Genomic DNA, 21,540 nt, shown 5'->3' on the forward strand with positions numbered 1-21,540 from the left:
GTAGATTTTCATTTTGTGAGTAGGTATTTGGTTTTCATAACCTAGCAGCCAAGGTATGTTCTTAATCTTTTAGTAACTGAGCTGACTTATTGGAAACTTCTTTCTAGGCCAGGACAATAGGTATGTGAACCCTTAAATCAGTGATTCTCGAACTTGAGCATGCAACAGAGTCACCAGGAGGGCTTATCAAAACCCAAACTGCTGGGCCCACTCCCAGATTTTCTGATTCAGTAGTTCTGGGGTGAGGCCTGTCAATTTTCATTCCTAACAAGTTCCCAGGTAATACTGATCTGATGGTCCTTGGACCACACTTTGAGACCCACTGCCTTCAATAAAAGGGCATTTAAGCCCAGGCAGGCGTGGCTCAGCAGTTGAGAATCAACCTATGCTCCAGGAGATCCCAGTTCAATTCCTGGTCAGGGCACATGGCCGGGTTGTGGGCTTGATCCCCAGTAGGGGGTTGCAGGAGGCAGCTGATCAATGACTCTCTCATCATTGATGTTTCCATCTCTCTCTCTCCCTCTCCCTTTCTCTCTCTGAAATCAACAAAGATATATTTTTTAAAATAAAATAAAAGGGCATTTAAATGGTCCTGTAAATAACTTGCCATTAAGCCTTTACCAACTTATGCTTCCTATAAACAGAACCTAGACTAAATTGACAGACTTTTCTGTTGAGGCTACACAAGTTCCTAAAAATCCTCAATTAGGGGGGGAAAAGCTCTAATTCTTAGAACAGTAAAAACCTACTCATTTTGAAAATGTTATTCAAGTCTGGAGAAAAGCTCTAGGTTCGGAAGCTGACTTTAGTTTCGGTAGCAGTCATCATTCTGCTGCATTTGGAAACATGCTTGTTCTAAAATAATCATTATTTTCACCCAAATGAAACAGAAATAACAACACAGGAAGCACTGGGCAGCCTTAGGCCACTTCTTTTTTTGAAAACATTTAATTCACTATTGCACAACTCAAACTGAGAAGGTGGTTAGGAAGTCAGGAAAGCACATAAATCATTTCGACCTTGAATACTTATGGAAGAGAAAGAAGTATCTTGAAATCATGGATGGTGTAGGAATATCTGAATGATAAAGAACTGACTCCTTATGTGTCAACTTGTCAGGAATGTTTAAAGTTTCCCATTACTGTCCACAGCCCCTGAGACTGGACATAAACTATCTCCAAAGAGCAGAGGACAAATGACCTTTGTGTGCTGTGTCATCTGATACCAAAATACTATTTAGATGTTCACCCTACATGATGCCCAGACTCACTGCTATATGCTCTCTCCTGAACATGCTACAGGTTCTCCCCACATGTAGACAAACAGGGCTGGTCTTCAAGGCCTATGAACCTCATTCCAGAAGCCCACACAAGATTCCTACTGATGTTTTAGTCCATTGGATACATATTCTTTCTCCTTTGATATAATTTTTTTATATAAGCCATCTTATCTAAAGAAAATGTCCAACCACTGCTCTAATGGACTCTTGTCTCCATAGCTGAAGATTAGTTAGGTTCTAAACTTCTTGGATTCCTTATCATCCCTCCCGCTCCCCCATTTATCCCTCACTACATTACCATCCCCTACAGCAGGGGTGAGGAATGATATGGCCCTCAAAATAATTTGACCTGGCCTTGCCAACACCTCACCAAAGAGAAGCAGTTCCGGCCATCATATTATGGGTGAGTTAATTCAATGTTTGACCAAATATAGCAGGCTAATTTTTAAGTTGATAATTTTGTATGGCCCGCAAATGATGTTATCAATATCCAAATGGTCCTTGGCAAAAAAAAAAGGTTCCCCACCCCTGCCCTACAGTAAAGTGTAATCCATGGAGACAGGGCTCAGTCATTTGCCCCATTTCTAATTCCAAGGCTTATTCTCAAGGTTAACACCTGGCTACAAAACACACATTTCAGCTACTTCTTATGGATTCTTCTACCCTAATACGTGATGCATATGTGTGCAGTGAACTAAGAAATAGGAACTAAGTGGAGCTTAAGGACTACATCAGGAGATGTAACTGCTAACAAAAGTTGAAGAAAGGGCTCTAAGACAGGATAGAATGAATAAAGTGATATGGAATGACATCTGCTCTTGTCAAAGCCAGGTCTTTCAGATCTCCCAACTAAAAAAACAATACCCACATTCCACAGAATCTTCACGGTGTGTTTGATGTCCACAGTAAATCTCAACATCTTGGAATGCTGACACTGAACGAGATCTTCTAGACTGGCTGGTCCAAACCCAACATTTTTCAAACTAGAAAACTGAGCCTCAGGGAGAGGAAAGTGACTGGCCTTAATTAAGGTTAAGGATTCTTTAGCTGCAACGCTGAGGCCAGGACTCAGATTTTCTGATCATCAGCCCATTTGTTTACAGGTCCTCCCCTTTTTCTTGGGGGTTGAGGGTGGCTGTTAATGTAAACACCAGTGGAGCAACTGCTATTACTATTGCCCATTTCCCTCCTTCTCAAGAAAGGTCCAGCGTGTCCATGAGTCCATCCCCATGGGCTTCCAGGATCTAGCAACTGGGCAGTCACTTGCTTTGAATGATGCCACGTGGGGCTATCTGTATCCAGCCCAAGACTTTGTGGCTTTTTTAAATTCTCCTTCCTTGTCATCAAATAAAATTACAAATATAATACAAGTGTGTTTATATACATGTTCCTATAGTTTAAGCCTCATTGTGGTTTCAGGTGCCCCAATGAGAAAAAGAAAAGAAAATTGCACTTGTGGCCTCTCGGATTAACGACTGAGTTAAAATGAGGTTGCCCAGCCCGCAGGAGAATGGGCCACACACGCTGATACAACTGGCCCATCATTCCATCCCTGGCACTTTCGCCCAGCAGACTCAGAGACCCGTGGGAATGTTCCTTCACAAGACACCCCAGAGGTAGATAAATGCAATCAGCCCTGTGGACGGACGTAGCACATAAAAGCCCAGGGTAGGTGTATGGAGGTGCCTGGACGAGGGGCAGAAGGCCTGAAGGGTGGGCCAGACCTCTGGCTCTAACCATAGCACCCTCCCTAGGAGGAAAACTGCTCTTGGCCATGGAAGTCCCAGTATGTAGCCAACATCCACAGCAGTGAGAATGTGGAAGTAGGAGGTAAGAGGCAGTGCTGGCCCAAGGGTGAAACACTTCTAAATGAACCTCTAGGGTAGAGCTGCCAATCTGAAAGGTCATCATTTTGAACGGGGGGACCCTGGCACATTCCCCCAGGCCATGCATGATCCGTCGTGGCCCTGCCATCCTCTCTCCCAACAGACGGAAGAATTCAGTAGCAAGGACGCCCCTTACGAGAGAACCACGCTGGGTCGAGGCGATGGCAGAAGGCATAGGCAGCTCCGATTATTCAGCTCCCCCGATTTCTCCTTCAGCCTGAGGGAGGGAAAGGGAGACAGAGGCCCCGCAGTTCCCGCCACGGCCGCTGAGACGCAGGCCCAAGAGCCATAAACTCCGGATGGAGTCCAGGACCCTTTCTCGGGAACGAGAGGCCTGGGCCCTGCTCTGCTCTCCAGGGTGAATGGCCGGAGAAGGAAAGCTGGCTTCTCTCTGAGGTAACGAAGAACATCTGCTCAGCTACACAGGTCACCCTCGGGTTAAGCAGGAAGAATCCCTGAAGGCGGCGTTCTGAGGACAAAGGCCGAGGAGCTCCGCTTATCTGGGACACATCTCGAGTTTTAAATTACACGCTCCCCCATTCACAGCACGCACGCACGCACAGAGACCCACGCTTCCACGCACGGACCTTCTCCCTCCCCACCCCACTCCAAGTCCCCGATCCCGCCCCACAGACATTGTCCCCTGTAAACACGATGGCAGAGACGCCCACGATCCCGATCCCGGGACAGTCTGATAGTGATCTGAGGACGGCTGCCGGTGATTAAGTGCCCCGGTAGGTGATGTTGGTGAAGGTGGACGTGGCCTGTTTATACAGTGGGTTGTTGGCCTGCGGAGAGAACAGAAAAGGGTCTGACCGTGAATCAGTTCTGCCCTACCCTCAGGCTTAGTTTCATCCGAGAAAACTGCCATGACACCCTGCTCTGGGACAGGCGGACAGTGAGCAGCTTAATGCTGATCGTACTCGCGCGTTCACTCGTAAATGGGAATGGGCAGGAGGAGATGGAATGCCATCCTGCCACTATTTCCAAGGGTTACATTCATCCCATCCCTTTTTGGATTCCAAGCATTTCAGAAGAGCTTTTAACGGGCAGTTCCTCCCTCTCTCCAACACGCTTCCTTTTGCTCTTTCCCATTTCTTCCCTAATTGTGACCGTGCTGGGGGACATGGGCAAGGGAGAGAAATGTACAAGGTGGTGTTTGGAACACAGAGGACAGCTTTTGCTCAAATAATTCCGAATATGTTCTCATCTCATCCCTTCGAGCACTACCCACAAGCTGTCATGTTATCAGGAAAAAGACCCTTACCGGCTTTCCCAAATTATTTCTTAATAAAAAGAGACAAATCCCATAAGGTCTGGTGCTCCTTAGTGGTAGTTTCAAGAAACAACACATTCTCATGTGCCTCCTGTTTAGACAATGTAGAAATCCTGAGTCCTTACACTTCCTGGAAACCACCCAATTCTCTCTCTACCACCAGTGACCACGGGCCATGTCAGTGAGCACTGACTGAGCACAGAGTGGGCCCGACTCTGCTCTGAACACTGTGGCCCATGGTCACTGGTGGTAGAGAGAGAATCGGGTGGTTTCCAGAAGTGTAAGGCTCGGGATTTCTACATTGTCTGAACAGAAACATCTGAGTTTCTTGGAACCCTTGGTCACCAAAGGCCTGAGGTCACCATCAAATGGGAACAAACTTACAGCCTAAACTTGGAGAGTCAAGGAGTCAAATGGCCATTTGGAAGATCCGGAAAAAAAGCTGAAATGTAGATGAGCCAAAGGAGAATAGAGTAAAATTAAGTATATAGAAGTTTCTCCCAAAAGTGCTTGTTTGGGTTCAATCAAGATAAACAGCAGGAAGCACAAAAGTGGAGTCTGATTTGGAAGCTTTCGTCATTTGAGAAAAAAGAGTAAGATGGGATGACTTTCTGCTGCTATTTCTAAGCGGCTGGCCCATAAAGGGATAACCTAACACCCTCCCACTTCTCTGTGCTCAGTTGCCTTAGCTATAGATTGGTATAATAATGTCGCCTGTCACATAGGGTTGTTATGGGGATGAAATAAGTTCATTCGTAAAAAGCATTTAGAGCAGTTCCTGGTACATGGTAACTCCTCAGTAAATGTCAGCTATTGCTACATTTTTTCTGTTTGTGTTTAACGCTTTAAACCCCATTAGTATATGAAGTATGTTAGTATATATATTCTTCATGTAGGATTCTCAAGTTTATCTTGTCTCCCTCAATTAGAGATTGTTTCCTTTTCATCTCTTCACAGTGTTCAGAGCAGAGTCAGGCCCAATCTGTCCTCAGTCAGTGCTCACTGACGTGGCCCCTGGTCACTGGCGGTAGAGAGAGAATCAGGTGGCTTCCAGGAGTGTAAGGACAGCGGGACAGGTAGACCATCTCCCAGTTTCCAGATCAGAGGCTAACTGCAAAACTGCTGGCTGCACCTGGACACTGTAAGCATCTGCTGCGCCCACTTAGGGCTCCAAACCAACGACTTAGGGAAACGCCCAGGCCCACCCAGCCTAGCCTCTCACCGTGTCCCATTTTGCTCTGGCTCGCTCTTCCTCAAATTTCGCAAACTCCTTCCGATCATGGATGGTGATGAGGAGCTTCCAGATGAGCAGAGTAGCGAGGCCAATGAGCAGAATGGCCCCCATCACTGAAAGCAGGACCACTAGGATGTCAGGGCCCTTGGGACACTCTGTCAGGAGAGAGCACAGAGCAGGGTGGTTGTGATTGGAGCAGGAATCACTTGAACCGGCTACAAATAAGAATTTTTTTTTTTTTAATTTTTTCTATTGATCTTAGAGAGAGGAGGGGAGAGAGAGAGAAACATTGACTTGTTGCTCCACTTATTTATGCATTCATTGATTGTTTCTCGTATGTGCCCTGACCGGAGATCAAGCCCGAAACCTTAGTGTATCGGGACGATGCTCTAACCAACTGAGCTAAACGGCCAGGGCCAAATTAGATCTTCTTGACAAAGTAATGAAGTACTAAAAAATTATCTGAAGGAAAATTCCCTGAAGGAAACAGGACTTATAAAAAAAAAAAAAATCAATTACTCTTTAAAAGGAGAGGGGGCAACTTTTAGGACAGCAATAATCTGTCCTGAGCAGTTTAAATCAGGCAGAATCTAGTCTACTCGATGTGGGTTCACACAGTACTTACTAAAACTGTGATTTTATTGGCAATATTGAATACTCAGGAGTCTCCCCTTGAAGTACCAGATTATTATTCTTTAAAAAAATCAAAAGACCTAGAAACATAGCCTATATTCTTACAAGGCAGCAACTGGCGAGAGCTGAGGAGCAGCTGTCCTTTTAGATGGGACATGTTGGCCACAGTCCTCACCACTCTCTCTTTTCTCCACTAGCAAAGTGTGGCTTGTCACTGAGTCTGTGCCACTGTGGGCTCTGGAGCCAGACTGCATGGGTTTGAATCCTGGTTTACCACTTACTTTGCTATGTGACCTTTGATAAATTTTGTAACCTCTCTGGGTGTCTGTTTCCTGTTTTACCATCTTTAAAATGGAGAAACTAGCAGCACAGACTTTGAAAACTTGCTATGAGGAATAATTAAGGAATTTAAAGAACTTCAGAACAGTGTCTGGCATCGCGTTGGTGCACAATAAATATCAGCTACCATTATCACTGGTGCTCTTGTTATACCTGGCTGTTTTCACTAATTTATTTACTTAGCTCTTGTAGGTACCTGAGTTTGCTACCCTGGTTCAGATATTTACATCCCTGAGGGCTGGGAATCTAATGACCTTTTTGGCATACTTAGAGACCAGGCGGCCTGCCAACCAAGACAATATTTTGGGTTCCTTCCCAAAATATTTAGTCATCTAAAATCCTAACCCTATTGAGAGCTGACTTCCTCTTCAACTCCAGTCAACAATCAACACAGACAGAGGTGAGTCATCCTCCTGAGGGTCAGGATAAGTATGCTCAGCAGAGCTCTGCTTTGCATAAACCACAGGTGTCTGATGGGTGACCTCACCCCAGTAACTTCTCAGGTGTTATGTAATTAAGTGTTTGTATATATGCCTGTTGATGGGTCTGGAGAGGAGGTCACACCCACTTTCCACACTGTCTCCCACCTTCTTCTCTAAACATACACCCTATGCTCACCACATACTACCCCAAAACAACCACCACCACAAACCCAAGCTGGCAATTTCCAAAGCCACCAAATTACAGCCTGTCTGTAATTAAAGGAGCGCCTGGAGAGAAGCTGTAAGTTCCAATGTCTGAGTTCCCAGGAGTGAAGGGCCCCAGTTCTTCTGGGAAAAGCAATTATGAATTCTCTGGAAGACTGAGTAGGGTGGGCCCTCCAAACCCAAAGTGAAATCTCTTCAATTGTGCATGTCAGTATGGGCAGGACAGGTAGAATGCCAGGAGGTCTTTGTGGGGTTAGGGGGGTAGATATGTTAAACATCTGTCCTAAAATGAGTGAATGGCAGGCTTCTGCAGGGAGTTTCTGGAGAGCCCTCCCAGCCACAGGGATGAGAAGCCACGGGAAGACTGGGTAGGGTTAGCAGATTTGACAAAAGTACAGGAAGTCCAATTAAATTTTAATTAATAACAGTGAGTAACTTTTTAGCATAAGTATGTACCAAGTATTGCATGGACATACTGTATTTTATTAGGTAATCCTATCCAGGAGCCATGAGGACCCAGCTGAGGGAGTCAATACCAAACCCTTTGGCAGTCAATACCAAACCCTTTGGCAGTGCTCTCCTGACTACCCTGCAGGGGCTCAGCCCTTCAAAGAGAGCCTCTGCAAGGGCATGTTAGGGAAGAGAATGGAAATAATCTCCTCCAGTACTCCAGGATCCCAGATGCTACATCTTACTCAAAGCCAGAGCCCCTGAAAATGGTTTGGGGTGGGGGTGAGAGGAGAGAGAGGCAGAACTTGGAATTTCAGTGCAATAAAAGACAGGAAATGCGGGCCTGGGTCCCATCTCCTAATGTGGAGGGAGGGGCCTACTGTCAGTAAGCCAGAAAAGTTACCCCCTGCCAGGGGTTATTCGTACCGCCCCAGGTTATCATCATCTTTGTTCCCCATGACTCCAAGTAGAAGGTTCCAGTCTCAGAACACCCATCCAAAAGATTTTGGTAACTGATACAGCAGGAGTACCGTCAAGGATTACGGTAGCAAAGAGATGAAGTGATCTGCAAGACTATATACCTGGAGCTACGTAAATAAATTAGTGAAAACAGCTGGGAACAAAAGCAAGCACAGCCCACCCTTCTGAAATGAGAAGGGGCAAAGGTACCGATAAGGTGGGTGTGGAAAATCTGTGAAGTGTGTTAACACGGGTGGATGGAAAAGTGTGAGAAAGTCATGTCCAAATAATTCACATCTGCTCTCCACAGATACACACCCAGACTTCCCTCTCCCCTTCCCCGGGTCAGCTTTCCCTTGAGTTGCTAAATAAAACTAAAGTGATGCCCTTTCTTTCGCTTCCTTTTCCCTTATGAAGGGTGAGAGCTCTGGGAGAGGCAGATGAACAATATCACATATGGGCTACCGTGCTCTCCCCTACCCACAGCGACAGCAACAAGCTGGGTGACATTAATGTAGCAGCCCTTTGCCCACCTTCATCTACTTCCTTCTCCAAGCAGCCCAAATTGTCCTGCTCTAGCTGGTTTGGCTCAGTGGTTAGAGTGACAGCCTGTGTACTGACGGGTCCCGGATTCAATTCTGGCCAAGGGCATCTACCTCGGTTGCAGGCTCAATCCCCGGCCCCGGTCGGGGCATATGCAGGAGGCAACCAATCAATGTGTCTCTTTCACATCGATGTTTCTGTTTCTACCTCTCACCCCCCGAAAAACAATGGAAAAAATATCCTTGGGTGAAGATTAAAAAACAAACAAACAAAAAACAAAAACAAAACTGTCCTAATAGATACCAAGATGTATACAAGCCTGCCTGTCTCCTAGGAATAATCAGCCCTATTAATTCATTCACAAGCCATTTATTAAGTATCTTCTGTATAGATGACTGAGCCAAGTATGGGGATATACCAATTAATAAGACAGACCTTTCCTGTGTTCATGGAGCTTATGGTCTACTGAGGAAGACAGGTGATTGAGAAGCAATTTAATAGTGTGATCAAGGTCCCTTAAGGAAAGCAGGGCTGCTATGAGAATCAAACGGGAACACCAAACCTCATCAGTGGAATGAGGCTGGAGGAGTCTGAGAAGGCTCATTGGGGGAAGTGATGCATCTAAAGCATTATCACCTCAAAATATTGGGGTACATCATAATTACTAAGAGCATTACTAACGAGCACAGAGGCAAAGTTTTGTGGAAATAGCGCAGGGCTCAGGACTCTGACTTTTTCTTTTAAAGCAAGCAGGTTGCTCTTGGCAACCATTTAACTTACAGTAGAGCAGATGCCTTGTGCTGAAAAGTCCTAGAACCTAAATTCCTTACTTCTTAACATTATCAACTCAAAAAAATGCTATGATATATTTTATTCCTTCATGGGATCCATATTTACCTTCCTCTTCTTACCCACCTTATTTTCTATCTCCTCAATTAGCAAATAATTTTCTTGCTAATATTTGTATTTCAATATTCCCCACACCCAGATGGCAGGCCCTAACTTACTGCTTATAAGGTCAGGCTTAACCTGGCTGTTCCTTTTAAGAAGCATGATAGGTGAAATAACTGCCTAATATGGTTCTCCCTCTCCCTGGGGGCAGGGCCAGGGGCCCTCAGGGTCCACTCACCTGGCTCTTCTACCACATACAGGATGGACTTTCCACTGGAGTCTTCATAGTACTGGAATCTGATGACACAGTCATCCTCATTCTTGTAGGTACAATTCACTGCATCTTTGCCAGTGTCCTCTGGGAGAGGGGGAAAGATGGGCCAATGAAAAAAAAGGGTCAATTCCTAGAAGATGGGGCTACCTCAAAACCCCAGTCATGAAATTTCTGTGAAAGTATACAACAGAAAGTCCCATGTTTGACATTAGGCAAGGTGCCTAGATTTGAGATGGTTGTCGTGCCTGGCAATTTGCCTCCAAATGACCCTAACTGATGTACTTTGTCCCTCATAGGCCTTTTTTTGTTTTTATTCCTTCCTCTGGAAGAGACATGATATAATAGTATTACACAATCATGATTCAAAGTTTGGCTCTACTACCTTCCAGCTGTGTGATCTTCAGGAAGTTACTTGACCCCATGAGTCCCTCTTTCTTCATCTATAAAAGGGAAATTATACCCTTACCAAGCAGTGAGAATTAAATGGCATAAAGAGTGGGTGTTCCCTCTCGTTCCCTTCTCTGCTTGCTCAATGATTCTCAACAGTTCACTCAGCCCTTAGCGTTCCTCCATTTCTGCTTCTGACTCACTGTTGCTTTCCAGAGCCATCCTCTCTTCTCTGACTCCATCACATTTTGTAGACTTCACCCCTTCTCATTCTAAAACTTGTGATTCTGACAGTGAAACTATGGGTTACCCTCCACCAGCTGCACCATGGCCTACACTGATGAAACTGATGGGTAAAGCTGACACACGATGAGATTAAGCAAATGTGCCAAGGTCACACAGCAAGTAAGTGAGGTAGTAGGACTAGCGTGAGTCTCAAAGCACAGACTACAAACTTTAACTCAATAAGCCTTTAATTTAGTAAACCAGTGGTATTCTAGTACCATGGAAAGAGTAAATATTTCAGGATTTAGTTCTAATCTTAACTCACTACTAATTTGCTTGGGCAAGTTACTTAACTTTCCTGAGACTCAGTTTCCTCATCCTCAAAATGGAGGTAAGTTCTACTTTATTAGGTTGTTGGGAGAAGCATAAGATATTGTGCATGGAAATATACTTTTATAACTTTTATAAGTTATAAAATTCCATACAAATAAGCATTTATTTTTATGATTATCATGGTGGGGCAGGGCATAGAAATACTTATCAACTAACCTGTAATACTCATCTGGTGTAGATAATAAAAATACCTCACACCTGAACAGCCTCTCCTCCTTGAACTAATCATAGCAAGTACAGTCAGTCTCCTCCAGAGGAAAACTTGTTTCTTTAAACTCAGTCCCCAAATCACTACCCTCACCCAGCCCTGCTTCTGATATTTGCCAAAGGGTCCAGAGATCTCTTTTCCGTAACCCGCCCACCCAGAAGCTGACTGGCTGGCTGTGTCTTTCTGTAGCTCTCACTGAAAACATGTTTCCTGCTTTTGTGGGAGATTACTATCTCCAGAGAGATTTCCATCTCCCCGGCACCACCCAATACTACCTGGCCCAGAAAAACATATCAGATGTGCTGACAGAAGCAAAGATGATCTTTAAGTTAAGATGAAGTATAAACCAGAATAACTGCAGGCAAGAATTGCTCCCCACTGTATTTCTATCTGTTTATTCCATTAGGGGCTCCAGAGAACCAAAAAGGCTTCAGGGTGATGATTTTGGATACATATCCATAAGGGTGAAGGTTCCCCTCCAAACCAGCAAAGCTGAATGCCTTGGCATTCTTAGCAAATGCTTACTAGCCTACTAAGCTAAGACTGTCATGGGTAACTACTTTTTTGCTCTGTGCCTCAGTTTCTTCATCTAAAATGGGGTGCCTTCTCTCCTTTTCCTTGAGGAGGTATAGTTAGGATTGCCTGATTTGTAAACACTTTGAAAGTTATTTGTAGGACCTTGCTAAGTCTGTGGGTTCCAGGAAGCTGAAAGGGGAGGGTCTGCTGAACAAATTAGTAAAAGTGAGGGGGACTCTCAAGTCAGCTTTTATTATGTGCCTGCTGTGCATCAGGCCTGCACGACATGGATTTGGCGGTCAAAATTACTCTCCCATTTTACAGATAAGAGTTGGAAAGTTTCTGAGATTATATCAGAAAAACTAACGTGCTGAACTTACTAAGCTCCTTCACAGACTCAATCTCATCACGACAGTAACGGTTGCAGGTGTTTTCTGTGTGTAGGGTTCCCCGGTCAAACTTCTTGCACTCTACACACTCCCTAAGGAAAGAGGACACCAAGATTAAGGCAAGGGAGGAGCAACCTTGAGAGTGTTTCAGTTTCGCTCTGACCTCCACACACCCAGGAAGCTGCTCCAGCTCAGAAAATACACAAACAGAAACATCTGTAAGACAATTCTGGGGCCCAGAAAATCAAGTCTGGAGTTCAGGGTCTGGAGGGCAGAGGCCTCCAGGTAATGTCATTAAATTTCTTTTTTTCCCCTCCAAAATATGTTTTTATTGATTTTAGAGAGAGGGGAAGGGAAGGGGGGAGAGAGAGAGGGAGAGAGAGACATCAATGTGAGAAAGAAACATCGATCGGCTGCCTCCTGCATGCATCCTGACTGGGGAACTGAGCCCACAACCTGGGCATGTGCCCTGACCAGGAATTGAACGTGTAACATTTAGGCGCATAGAACAACACTCAACCAAATGAGCCACAATGGCGAGGGCCATCATTAAGTTTCTCCATCCAAGACTGTGACAGGAGAGTGAATCCTATGCCACTTCTGGGAGCCTTAAAGTCAGAACCAGTCACATAGTTTAGGAACCCAGTGCAAAATGAAAATGTCAAATCCTGTGTTTAAAAAATTACTAAGAATTTCAAGACAGTGACAGTAGAGCATTAAACCAAGTTGGGGGGCTGAGGGGACCCTTCTAAGCATGGGACTCCATACAGATGCTATTTCTCTTACCACTCTTAAGCGGAAGGAGAAATGGTAGTGCCACGGGCTTGAGCTGCCAGAAGCTTCGTCTGACCCCCAAATGAGTGGCATCTGTACTGGTGAATGTCGGTTTCCATAGTGTCTTTCATAACTCCAGCCCCACATCTCCCACAGAATCAGAACGTCAGCACTGGAACGTTCCCCAGGAGTTATCTGGTTTAGCTTCCTCCCAACTCAGGGAGGAACCCTAGAAGAGGGGTTTCTCCAACTGCAGTAGAGCTGGTACTACTTTGTCTCCTTCATGGTTGGCTCCACCTCCAACTTCCCCCAAAGTTTTCAGGGAAAGAGGAAAGCTAGCCATGTGGCTGGAGCAGGCTCCTCCCCGTAAAGCTTTGGCGAGCAAGAGGCTGAACCTGGAGAGTTGGGGCTTCTAGTCTGGGGGACCCTCTCCACCTCCCCCACCCAAATCTGGCAGCCAATTCACTTCTCTGCCCACTCACTTCTTAAAGGTGCAGGCATCCGGGCAGGTGGGACACTTCTCACAGTTGTTCCCGTAGGAGCCCGGCTGGATGCAGACGCAGCTCCCGCATTCGCACTTGCCCCGGCCGCTGCACAGCAGCCCGTTCGTGGACATGCAGGTGTCCGTGCGCGTGGTACAGTTACAGTAGTAGCCGGTCCAGTCGGAGTCACACAGGCAGTCCCCACAGCTGCACTGGCCATGGCCTGAAAACACACAGCCCACGGGGGCAGAGCCGCTGGACAGGGCCTGACTCCATGACGGCGGCCCAGCCTGCTTTCCAGCTTCGTCTCTCAGCACCCACCCTGCACGGCCACACATCAGCCACCCCACTGAACTCACCACCCTCTGTGCTATCCCCATGCTTATGTTCATGCTGTTCCCTTGGTCTAGATGCCTTTTCCTCCTGTGACCACTGTTAAACTCCCACTCACCCTTTAAGGCTCAACTCAGATGTTCCTCCCTCTCAGTGACTCTTTCTGACCTCCCCAGGTCAAATCAACTGTCAGCCATGTGTTCTGCCAGCACTTATATATAACCCTTAAATTCAACCCTTTTGCTTGCCTGTCTGTTTCTCCTTCTAGATTGTGAGCTCCTTGATGGGAGAGCACATATATTAATTTTCTTCAATTACAGTTTATATTCAATATTATTTTGTATTAGTGTCAGATGTACAGCGTAATGGTTAGTACACTTTACAAAGTGTTCCCCCAACTGGCACCAAATATTAATTTTTCATCAATAATGATTAGCATAATATCTGATACAGAATAGGCGTGCAATTAATGCTAATTTATCCATTCATTCAACAAATATTTACTGAGCTCACACCACCTAGTGGGCACTGGACATTCAGCAGTGAGTAAGACAGGCAGGGTCCCTCCTCTCACGGAGGTTATATCCTAGTTAAATTCTTGGGAACACACACACACATTCACCACCAACGTGCGCTCTGTGTTGTCTTATCCTATTACTATACAGAGCCATCGGCCCTAGCAGAAAAGACCTATTCTCTTTACTACATGCGTGTAGGAATCGGAGACTGGGGTGGGGCTTATACTGCTTGAATGCTGACAGTAACTCTCAACGCTATATTCCCCTAATATTCACTTAACAAGGCTTTAGAACTTGGCCCCTAAACCTGCGTAAAGGTGACTCATTCCCTAGGACTCTGAGTCAGAAAGAAGTGGATAAATAATAAAAATCTGATTGTTAATCAGAGGAAAGGCAGGGAGCAAGGGGGAAGTCACCTGAATGGGTCTGCAAACCATGCCACTGTGAGAACAGATGGGCCTCGTGATGCTGGAGGGGAGCGTGTGCATGGCCAGGCTCAAACAGCAGCGAGCTGGCACCTCCTGCTCCCCAGTGGGTCTGACTAATGCCTCTTGGCCACTACAGGTCCCTCTGCCAGTGACCCTTGCACCACCCTTTAGTAACCACACAGGCATTCAACACGCAGGGCACACACCTTCGCTGCCTTGGAAAGAAACGTCTGTTTCCCAGGAAGGATAGGAAACACGAGCTCATCTGCCACAGCTGCCCAATAGAGATGCAGAGTAGAGACGCTGGGCTGGCAGAGGGTGGAGAAAGAAGAAAGAGATTGGGGTCCCTACAAGAACAGCTTGTGGTGAGAACTCTCGTTCAAGTGACTTAGTAGGAGGGAGGGAGGGCAGCAGGTCAGGGCAGGAGTCAAAGGGTGGCAGGAATGTGGTTTCAGCTGGAGACTCCCTGCAGCCTGATCCCACGGTGGGCCCGGAGCATGAATGGCTCCCCAGAGCTAGCCCCACCTTTGAGGCAAAGGATCTGCCCCTGTGTAACCCCGTATCCATCAGTCACTGGCCCAGGTCTGATGGCCAATGACCAACGGCAAAGGCGAAACAGCTCCTGTCAGCAGACGGCAATTCTCCCGAGAAAAGGCAGCTCTGAGCAACTACCAGCGGCCCAGCAGCAGCTGGGGGAGGGGTGTGCCAGCCAGCAGAGCGGGGCCCGCAGTGCCCACTACACCCAGCTTTCGGCCACGACCCCCAGACGGGAAGGCCGACAGCACTCAGAGGCCTCGGCCTCCTCAGAAACCCTTGTCCCATAGCGTTTCCTTTGTGAAGCTAAACAGAGTGATCTTTCAGAAGACGGTCTGCTGGGCCAGCCAGGGCGGGAGCTTGGGAGTGGAAGTGGTTGGCCAGAGCCAGCAGGCTGACCCCAAGCCCTGGCAGGGCCGACCCGTAAAAGGAAGCCACAGTGTAGTAATGTCACAGGACTGGCACCCCTCCAGCAACCGGGCAGCTGAGTCTGGGTTCACTGGAAAGTCAGAGGGGGGTGGGAATAAGAGAAAGTGTAAGAAAGAGGAGGAAAGTAGAGAGGAAAGCAACGAGGGGGGTTGGGGGAGGAGGAGAGGAAAGGAGGAGCCCGTGTTTCAGGCCAGAGGAAACCAATCACTTTCTACACAACTTGACCTTCTGAGCTGATGCCTCACTCCACTATCACTCTGCTCCTCTCCTTTATGAGCCAGCCCTTCCTTTGACATCCCACCTCCTTCATGAAGCCACCCAGGCTTCCCCTGTCCACCGTGAGTCTCTATCCAGTGGACTTCTATAACACTCCCTGAGGACACCTCTCTTCTGGGATCTGGCAGGTTGTGCCTCGTGTTGTGAATTACCTTTAGGTACGTTAATGAAGGGCAAAACCATCTTTTTCATGTCTCTCTCTCCCACATCGCTACAGCACACAGCACAGAAGCTGGCTCTCGAGGGTGCCTGATCAATCTGTGTTCATGGATGTGGCAGGTGTAAGAGTCTCTCGAGGTCAAGGACACACTCCCAACCGTGAAGACCATGAGTGCCTCCTTTGGGAATGAGAGCAGAGGGAAGGCCCGGGCTAGAGGAATGGCCAAGTCATAGCCCTCCTGCCTCAGGAGCCCCTGCTTGCAGCAACCAACAGACCGCAGGCCACCAGCTCCGGGGAGGGGCAATGGCGAGCTGGGCTATAAGCTCTGAGAGGTCAGGAATCATGCATGACCCCTGCTCACCCCTATGGACTGGGTGCCCGGCACAGGGCAGGCGCTCAATGATTGTGTCCATCCGAGTATCTGTCACTGGGGAATGTGATCATGGCACCACAGGGTGCAGCCCTGAGACCAGTGGGCACCCAGCGCCCTGGCAGGAAGTGGGGGAGGGAAGCCTTGAGAGGCTGCAGTGGCCGCTGTGGTTCGCTCACGAACTAGCTGCAGCAGATAGAGGACAAGCTGTTCTTGCGCTGGTGGGAGGCAGGGACCGGGGCTGCTGACCCTCACAGCTATGTGCCGTGGCTTCAGTGGGCCGGCAGCCAAAGGAAACACTCTGCCGGCATCCCTCCCACACCACCTCACACCAGACCAGGAACAATCAGCCCACGGAGGCCTAGGGCACCTCCCTCTGTCCCTAGTGCCCACAGTGGGCTCTCTGCAGGCCCCTCCTCCGGCAACTCCCTCCCCTTCAGCCCCAACCTTCCCCCACAAGGAGTTCCCATGTCCAACTTTCCTATTCCTTTTGGTACTTTGAATATGATATAAATAGCATTAAATATTAAAATGAACTTAAACTCCTGCCTCATCCCTTAATTCAGACTGCTGTGTGTGCGTGCGTGTGTGTGCGTGTGTGTGTGTCCCTGATCTCTCTCTCCCCTAATCACTCTGACAACCTCTTTCTCCAATGTCTCTCTCATAGTTTGTTGGCACGAGTAAAGGAAACAATGTTGATAATAAAAAGAAGCCATTTTTATATTACTTGGACAGGCTTTAGAATGACAAAATTTACCTTCCTAATCAAGCCTCTTTAAAGGCTGATGCTGAAGTGAACATCTGGTGGATTAGCTCAGCTGGTTAGAACCCCAATGCAAACGAAGCCAACTTGGGTCAGGGATTTGATCACCGTAAAAGCCAATTATCTCTGTTCGACTGGCCACACAACACACCCATAAACCAGTCCCAATCAATTTGCAAACGTCTTCAAACTGTCTTTCACAAGAGGGATTAATCCACAGTGGTTATAGCCCAGTAAAAGCCTATCCCCAGCGCCCCAGGAACAATTCAGATGGCCGATTTGCCTCCTAGAGTGCTGTCAGTGCAGATAAAGACTATGTTAACATCAGTTCAACTTCTAGCTGGGAAGCACCTGAGGAGTGGTCTTTGGGACAGGAGAAGCCAGTTTGAGATGATTAGTGGGCCTCAAGATTATACTGAATTTTTGTAATGAGAAGGACGACAAACAACTCAGTCTCCTGTAGAGGGACTCAAAATCGTAATCCCTAATCAGTAGGCTGGGACTCTCTACGGCAGTCTATTCAATATACATCTGTGCTGTCCAACACGGCAGCCACCAGCCACATGTGGCTCCTGAGCAAGAGATGAACTGAATTTCTAATTTTAAATTAAATTTAATTAAAATTGATTAATTTGCTTTTAAATAGCCACATGTGGCTAATGGCTACCATTTGATCAACACAGATCTAGAATCCAAAGAGGAACAGCAATACCAATAGTGATAACCAAATAGTGCCAACATTTAATAAGAGCTTACAATTTTCCAGTCATTGTTCCAAGTGTACAATTAAATATGCTCATTAAATGTGCTCCAATGTCTTGCCTATTTATTACTATTTTCCAACTCTTTTTGTGATGAAAAGCCAAATTCATGTAAGACAATTACTTATTTTACTATATATTCTAACATCGGGTATTTTCCAAATCTATAAGTACTTAAAATTTAATTACCATCAGTCACTGATTTTTCTTTTTCTTTTGTTTCCTCAAAAAAGAGCTGACCCATATCCTCAAAAAGAATAGGAACCAGTGACTTAAAATATTAGGGGAAGGGCAGGTGAAAGAAAAGAAAAACCTACCTTTGCCTGCAAGTTTCCCCACTCCTTCCCACACGTCCCTGTACCCCATGAACAAGGACACGGGGAGCTGCGAGGAGCTAAAGAGAGCCCCATTTCTGTCTTCCCCCACTGGAGCGGAACACCATCTACTCGGCCCTGCCCTGCAGGCCTTCCTGTGCCCACCTCGAGCCCCGACATGTGAGCGTGTGTGAGTACCAGGGTGGGAGGGGTGTGCAGTTCTACTCACCTGAGCACATCTCCCCCTTGTAGCGGACACAGGAGAAGTCATCGCACTCGCAGTACTTGCCCGTGATCTTGCCAAAGTCACTGCTGTGGCAGACACACTGACCACAGAGACACTCGCCCCGCTGGCTGCAGACAGGCTGGCCCTCCTGGGGGCTGCACTCGTCCTGCTGGGAGGGGCGGTAGTCCTCCTCTGAGCACTCACACTGGGACCCCAGCCAGCCAGGCCCACAGCGGCACACCCCACACTCGAAGGTCCCGTTGCCATTGTTGCAGTGGCGACTGTAAGGCTCGGCATAGGCCTGGCAGGCACAGTCACAGTTGAAGGTGACTTGGACGGTGAGGCTGTCCTTGAAGCCCACAGGCTTGATGGTAAAAGACTTTTCCTTCTCCTGGGGGCAGCCTCGCACCTTGGCCTCAATGCTGAAGCTCACCTGGATGGAAAAGGTCACACTCAGACACAGGTGGGCTCTCTTAACACTCCAGCCCTGGAAGTAAGCTGTTCTCTGCCCTGCCCAGAAATACCCAAGCTGGGTGCCTTCCCACTACCAAATGAGGTATGTGCATGTCCAAGAATAGACAGACAGATGGACAGATGGGTGGAGACAGATATAGATAATATAAATAATATAAATTTGGATATAGAGAGAGAGAGATCCCTCTCCTTCCTCCACCCCCTTCACCAACCCTTCCCCCCTCAGGCAGAAACAGAGAAGAACCAACCATTATGGAGGGAAAGCCATGGAGGGACTGGGGGCAAAGTGGACGTTTGCATTCTGAAATTCCATCTCGGCGGGTATTGTTGCCCGTTCGGTTTGCTATTGAATCTTCAGCAACTAGGACAATGCCTGGCACAAAGTCAGTGCTCAGCAAATGTTTATAGAAGACACAGCCATTTTACACTGTGGAGGAAAGAAAGGCTGTGCTTTGGGGGAGGCTGAAGACTGGTTAGGGGCTGAAGGTAAGAAATATTTCCATTGTCCATCAGCTGTGCATAAACAGACACAGGTGACCTAAATTCAAGCTTTAAAAAATCCTGACAATGAAGTTCACTTAACAGACGGAGAAAGTTTAGGCAACAGAAGCCTCAGAGGAAACAGCTGGTAGCTCCACTGCACCTAAACTGTAATGACCCTCAGAGAGAAGGCCCAGGGAGGAAGGGGTGGGGTGCCCACAGACACTCCAGGGCACAGGCCAGGGTGAGTCCCTGCCCAGCCCATCTTACTGTGTCTCCAATCTTGAGTCCAACACAAGACTTGAGGCCTGGGATGACCTCGTTGTTAAGACAAGTGGCGTTGAAGGATAGAGACAACTCCTCAGGAAGGTCACGCACCTCCAGCTCCACTTTAGAGCGGATTTTCTGAGGAAAAGAAGGTAAGGAAATGGACTGAGAGGCAATGGGTAGGTGCCAGTTCCATCCCAAGCAAAATCTACCAGGTGGCCCTAGACTGACCCTGCAGTGCCAGATGCTGAGGCTCACCGGGAAGCTACCAGAGCGCCCTCCGAGGAGCCTGTTACCTACTGTATTTCCAGCCCAGGCCCTGTTCCCCCTCTCTTTCCCCACTTGTGTCTAGGTAAGTCTGGATAAAATCTAAACCTCATGGATGTGCAATGGGAAGTGCTAATACTGGTCACCGCGGCAGTAGCAATTTCTGCCTAATTTTTAATCAACCTCACCTTCCCTGTGGCTCAGCTCCTCTTTTCTCTCTATTGGAGCTCAGCTCTCCCTCCCTCTCCCTCTGCCTCTAATTTCAGGGCTCTGCTTCTTTCTCATCCCCACACCCATCCTCTTTTTCCCTTCCATCTCCTCTAAGCTCTTCACTCATTGTTCCCAAGCTCCTGGCATTCATTCTGAGCCATTTCTTTCTCAGAGGGCTGAACTCCTCCCAGTATTGGCCATCCCCTGGCCCCAGGAAGAACAGGGGAAGGCAGTGAAGGCTGCAGGGTAACCTAGTAGCCAGGACTCCCAAATCTGAGCCCTCCTGAATAAATGCCAAATGAGGTGAACTCTTAGCAGGCCCTTTCCCAGAGCAAGACACTTACCCCATAAGCATCAACAATGAGCTGGAGGACATTGCTGGAATCAGCAGACAGAACTCCCACTGTGGTCCCTGGGATGAGCTCACTGTAGTTCTAGAAAGGAAGACAAATATATCCAGGGCTGACTGAATGAAGGTGGTGGTCTCCAAAAGCCCTCCCCTCGTCAGATGAAGGGTCTTGAAATGAAGATTGAAGGGAAAAAATGGATATTTGTCTTGTCACTCCCAGGAACAAATCCAGCAGTATTTCAGAGCTGAGCGAAATTAGAGAACACCTCTCACACCACTTACCCCACTGCAAACATCAACACACCCATCCTGCTAGGCTCAAGGTTGGAGAGGAATCATTAGCTCCTGGGAACAGGTTGTAGGAGGATCTTTCCTGATTGGGGACCATGGTCAATGCTGGTTCCCTGAGATAGGCCCACCCATCACAGGCCCCACTCCCACTCCCATTCCAGGAAGCCCTGACAGTGTAGTTACCTTGTAGAGCTTAACCACCTCTTCAGTCACTGCAAAGATCAGATTAATGTTTTTCTGGGATAGCTTCTCGGTCATCAGCCCCAGAGAGGGATAATCCTATAAAATGAAAGGATGTGTAGGTTAGTTAAGAAGCCTGTTCACATCCGTCCATGGACCCTAAGCATCAGAACTGGGCTGACTTGAGCCATGGCCCAGACCGTGGAGGTACTTCAACCTTTCCACGCTGTGATCAATGTGAGGCATTGGGTTAAGTAGCAGCACAAACCCAGTTGGGAACTCCAGGGATAGATGAAAAGGTACAGGCTGGTGGTGTCAAAACCAAGCACCTCTTTCTTCCCACTCAGATATGATGCATTCGTACTAAGGAGCAGCTTCCACGGGCCAGGTACTGTTAGACCTTGTTGTTTTGAAGCTTCCTCCTGTTTTGCAACTACTGGCAAATGCCTTGGCTTGGCATTTGCAATACTCCACCATGTGGTCCTTCCAACCTTCCTTTCCAATCATCACTCACCTCTCTCCCTCTTCCACTTACCACTGACCTGGCACATTCTCCTTCTCCCACCTGAACTGGCCTCCTTTTTGGTAATCCTGCTCCTGCCTAGGGACCTAGTTCAGGTCCTAC

General features: G+C 47.4%; 1 protein-coding gene across 1 annotated transcript in view; it reads right to left on the reverse strand.

The window, feature by feature from the left end:
• Positions 1–939: 939 nt before the first annotated feature.
• ITGB3 (integrin subunit beta 3) overlaps positions 940–21,540 on the reverse strand; it is a 42,522-nt gene continuing 21,921 nt past the window's right edge. Inside the window, exons 7-15 of the mRNA XM_081161058.1 lie at positions 20,919–21,014; positions 20,440–20,529; positions 19,622–19,756; positions 18,401–18,830; positions 13,286–13,508; positions 12,021–12,121; positions 9,876–9,995; positions 5,664–5,830; positions 940–3,953 (exon numbers count right to left, since the gene is read on the reverse strand). Coding sequence (XP_081017184.1) covers positions 3,888–3,953; positions 5,664–5,830; positions 9,876–9,995; positions 12,021–12,121; positions 13,286–13,508; positions 18,401–18,830; positions 19,622–19,756; positions 20,440–20,529; positions 20,919–21,014 — 1,428 coding nt within the window. The 3' untranslated portion in view covers positions 940–3,887. The remainder of the gene's footprint in view (positions 3,954–5,663; positions 5,831–9,875; positions 9,996–12,020; positions 12,122–13,285; positions 13,509–18,400; positions 18,831–19,621; positions 19,757–20,439; positions 20,530–20,918; positions 21,015–21,540) is intronic.

This window comes from Miniopterus schreibersii (assembly GCF_964146895.1).
Source record: "Miniopterus schreibersii genome assembly, chromosome: 16".
In the NCBI taxonomy this organism is placed as follows: domain Eukaryota; kingdom Metazoa; phylum Chordata; class Mammalia; order Chiroptera; family Miniopteridae; genus Miniopterus; species Miniopterus schreibersii.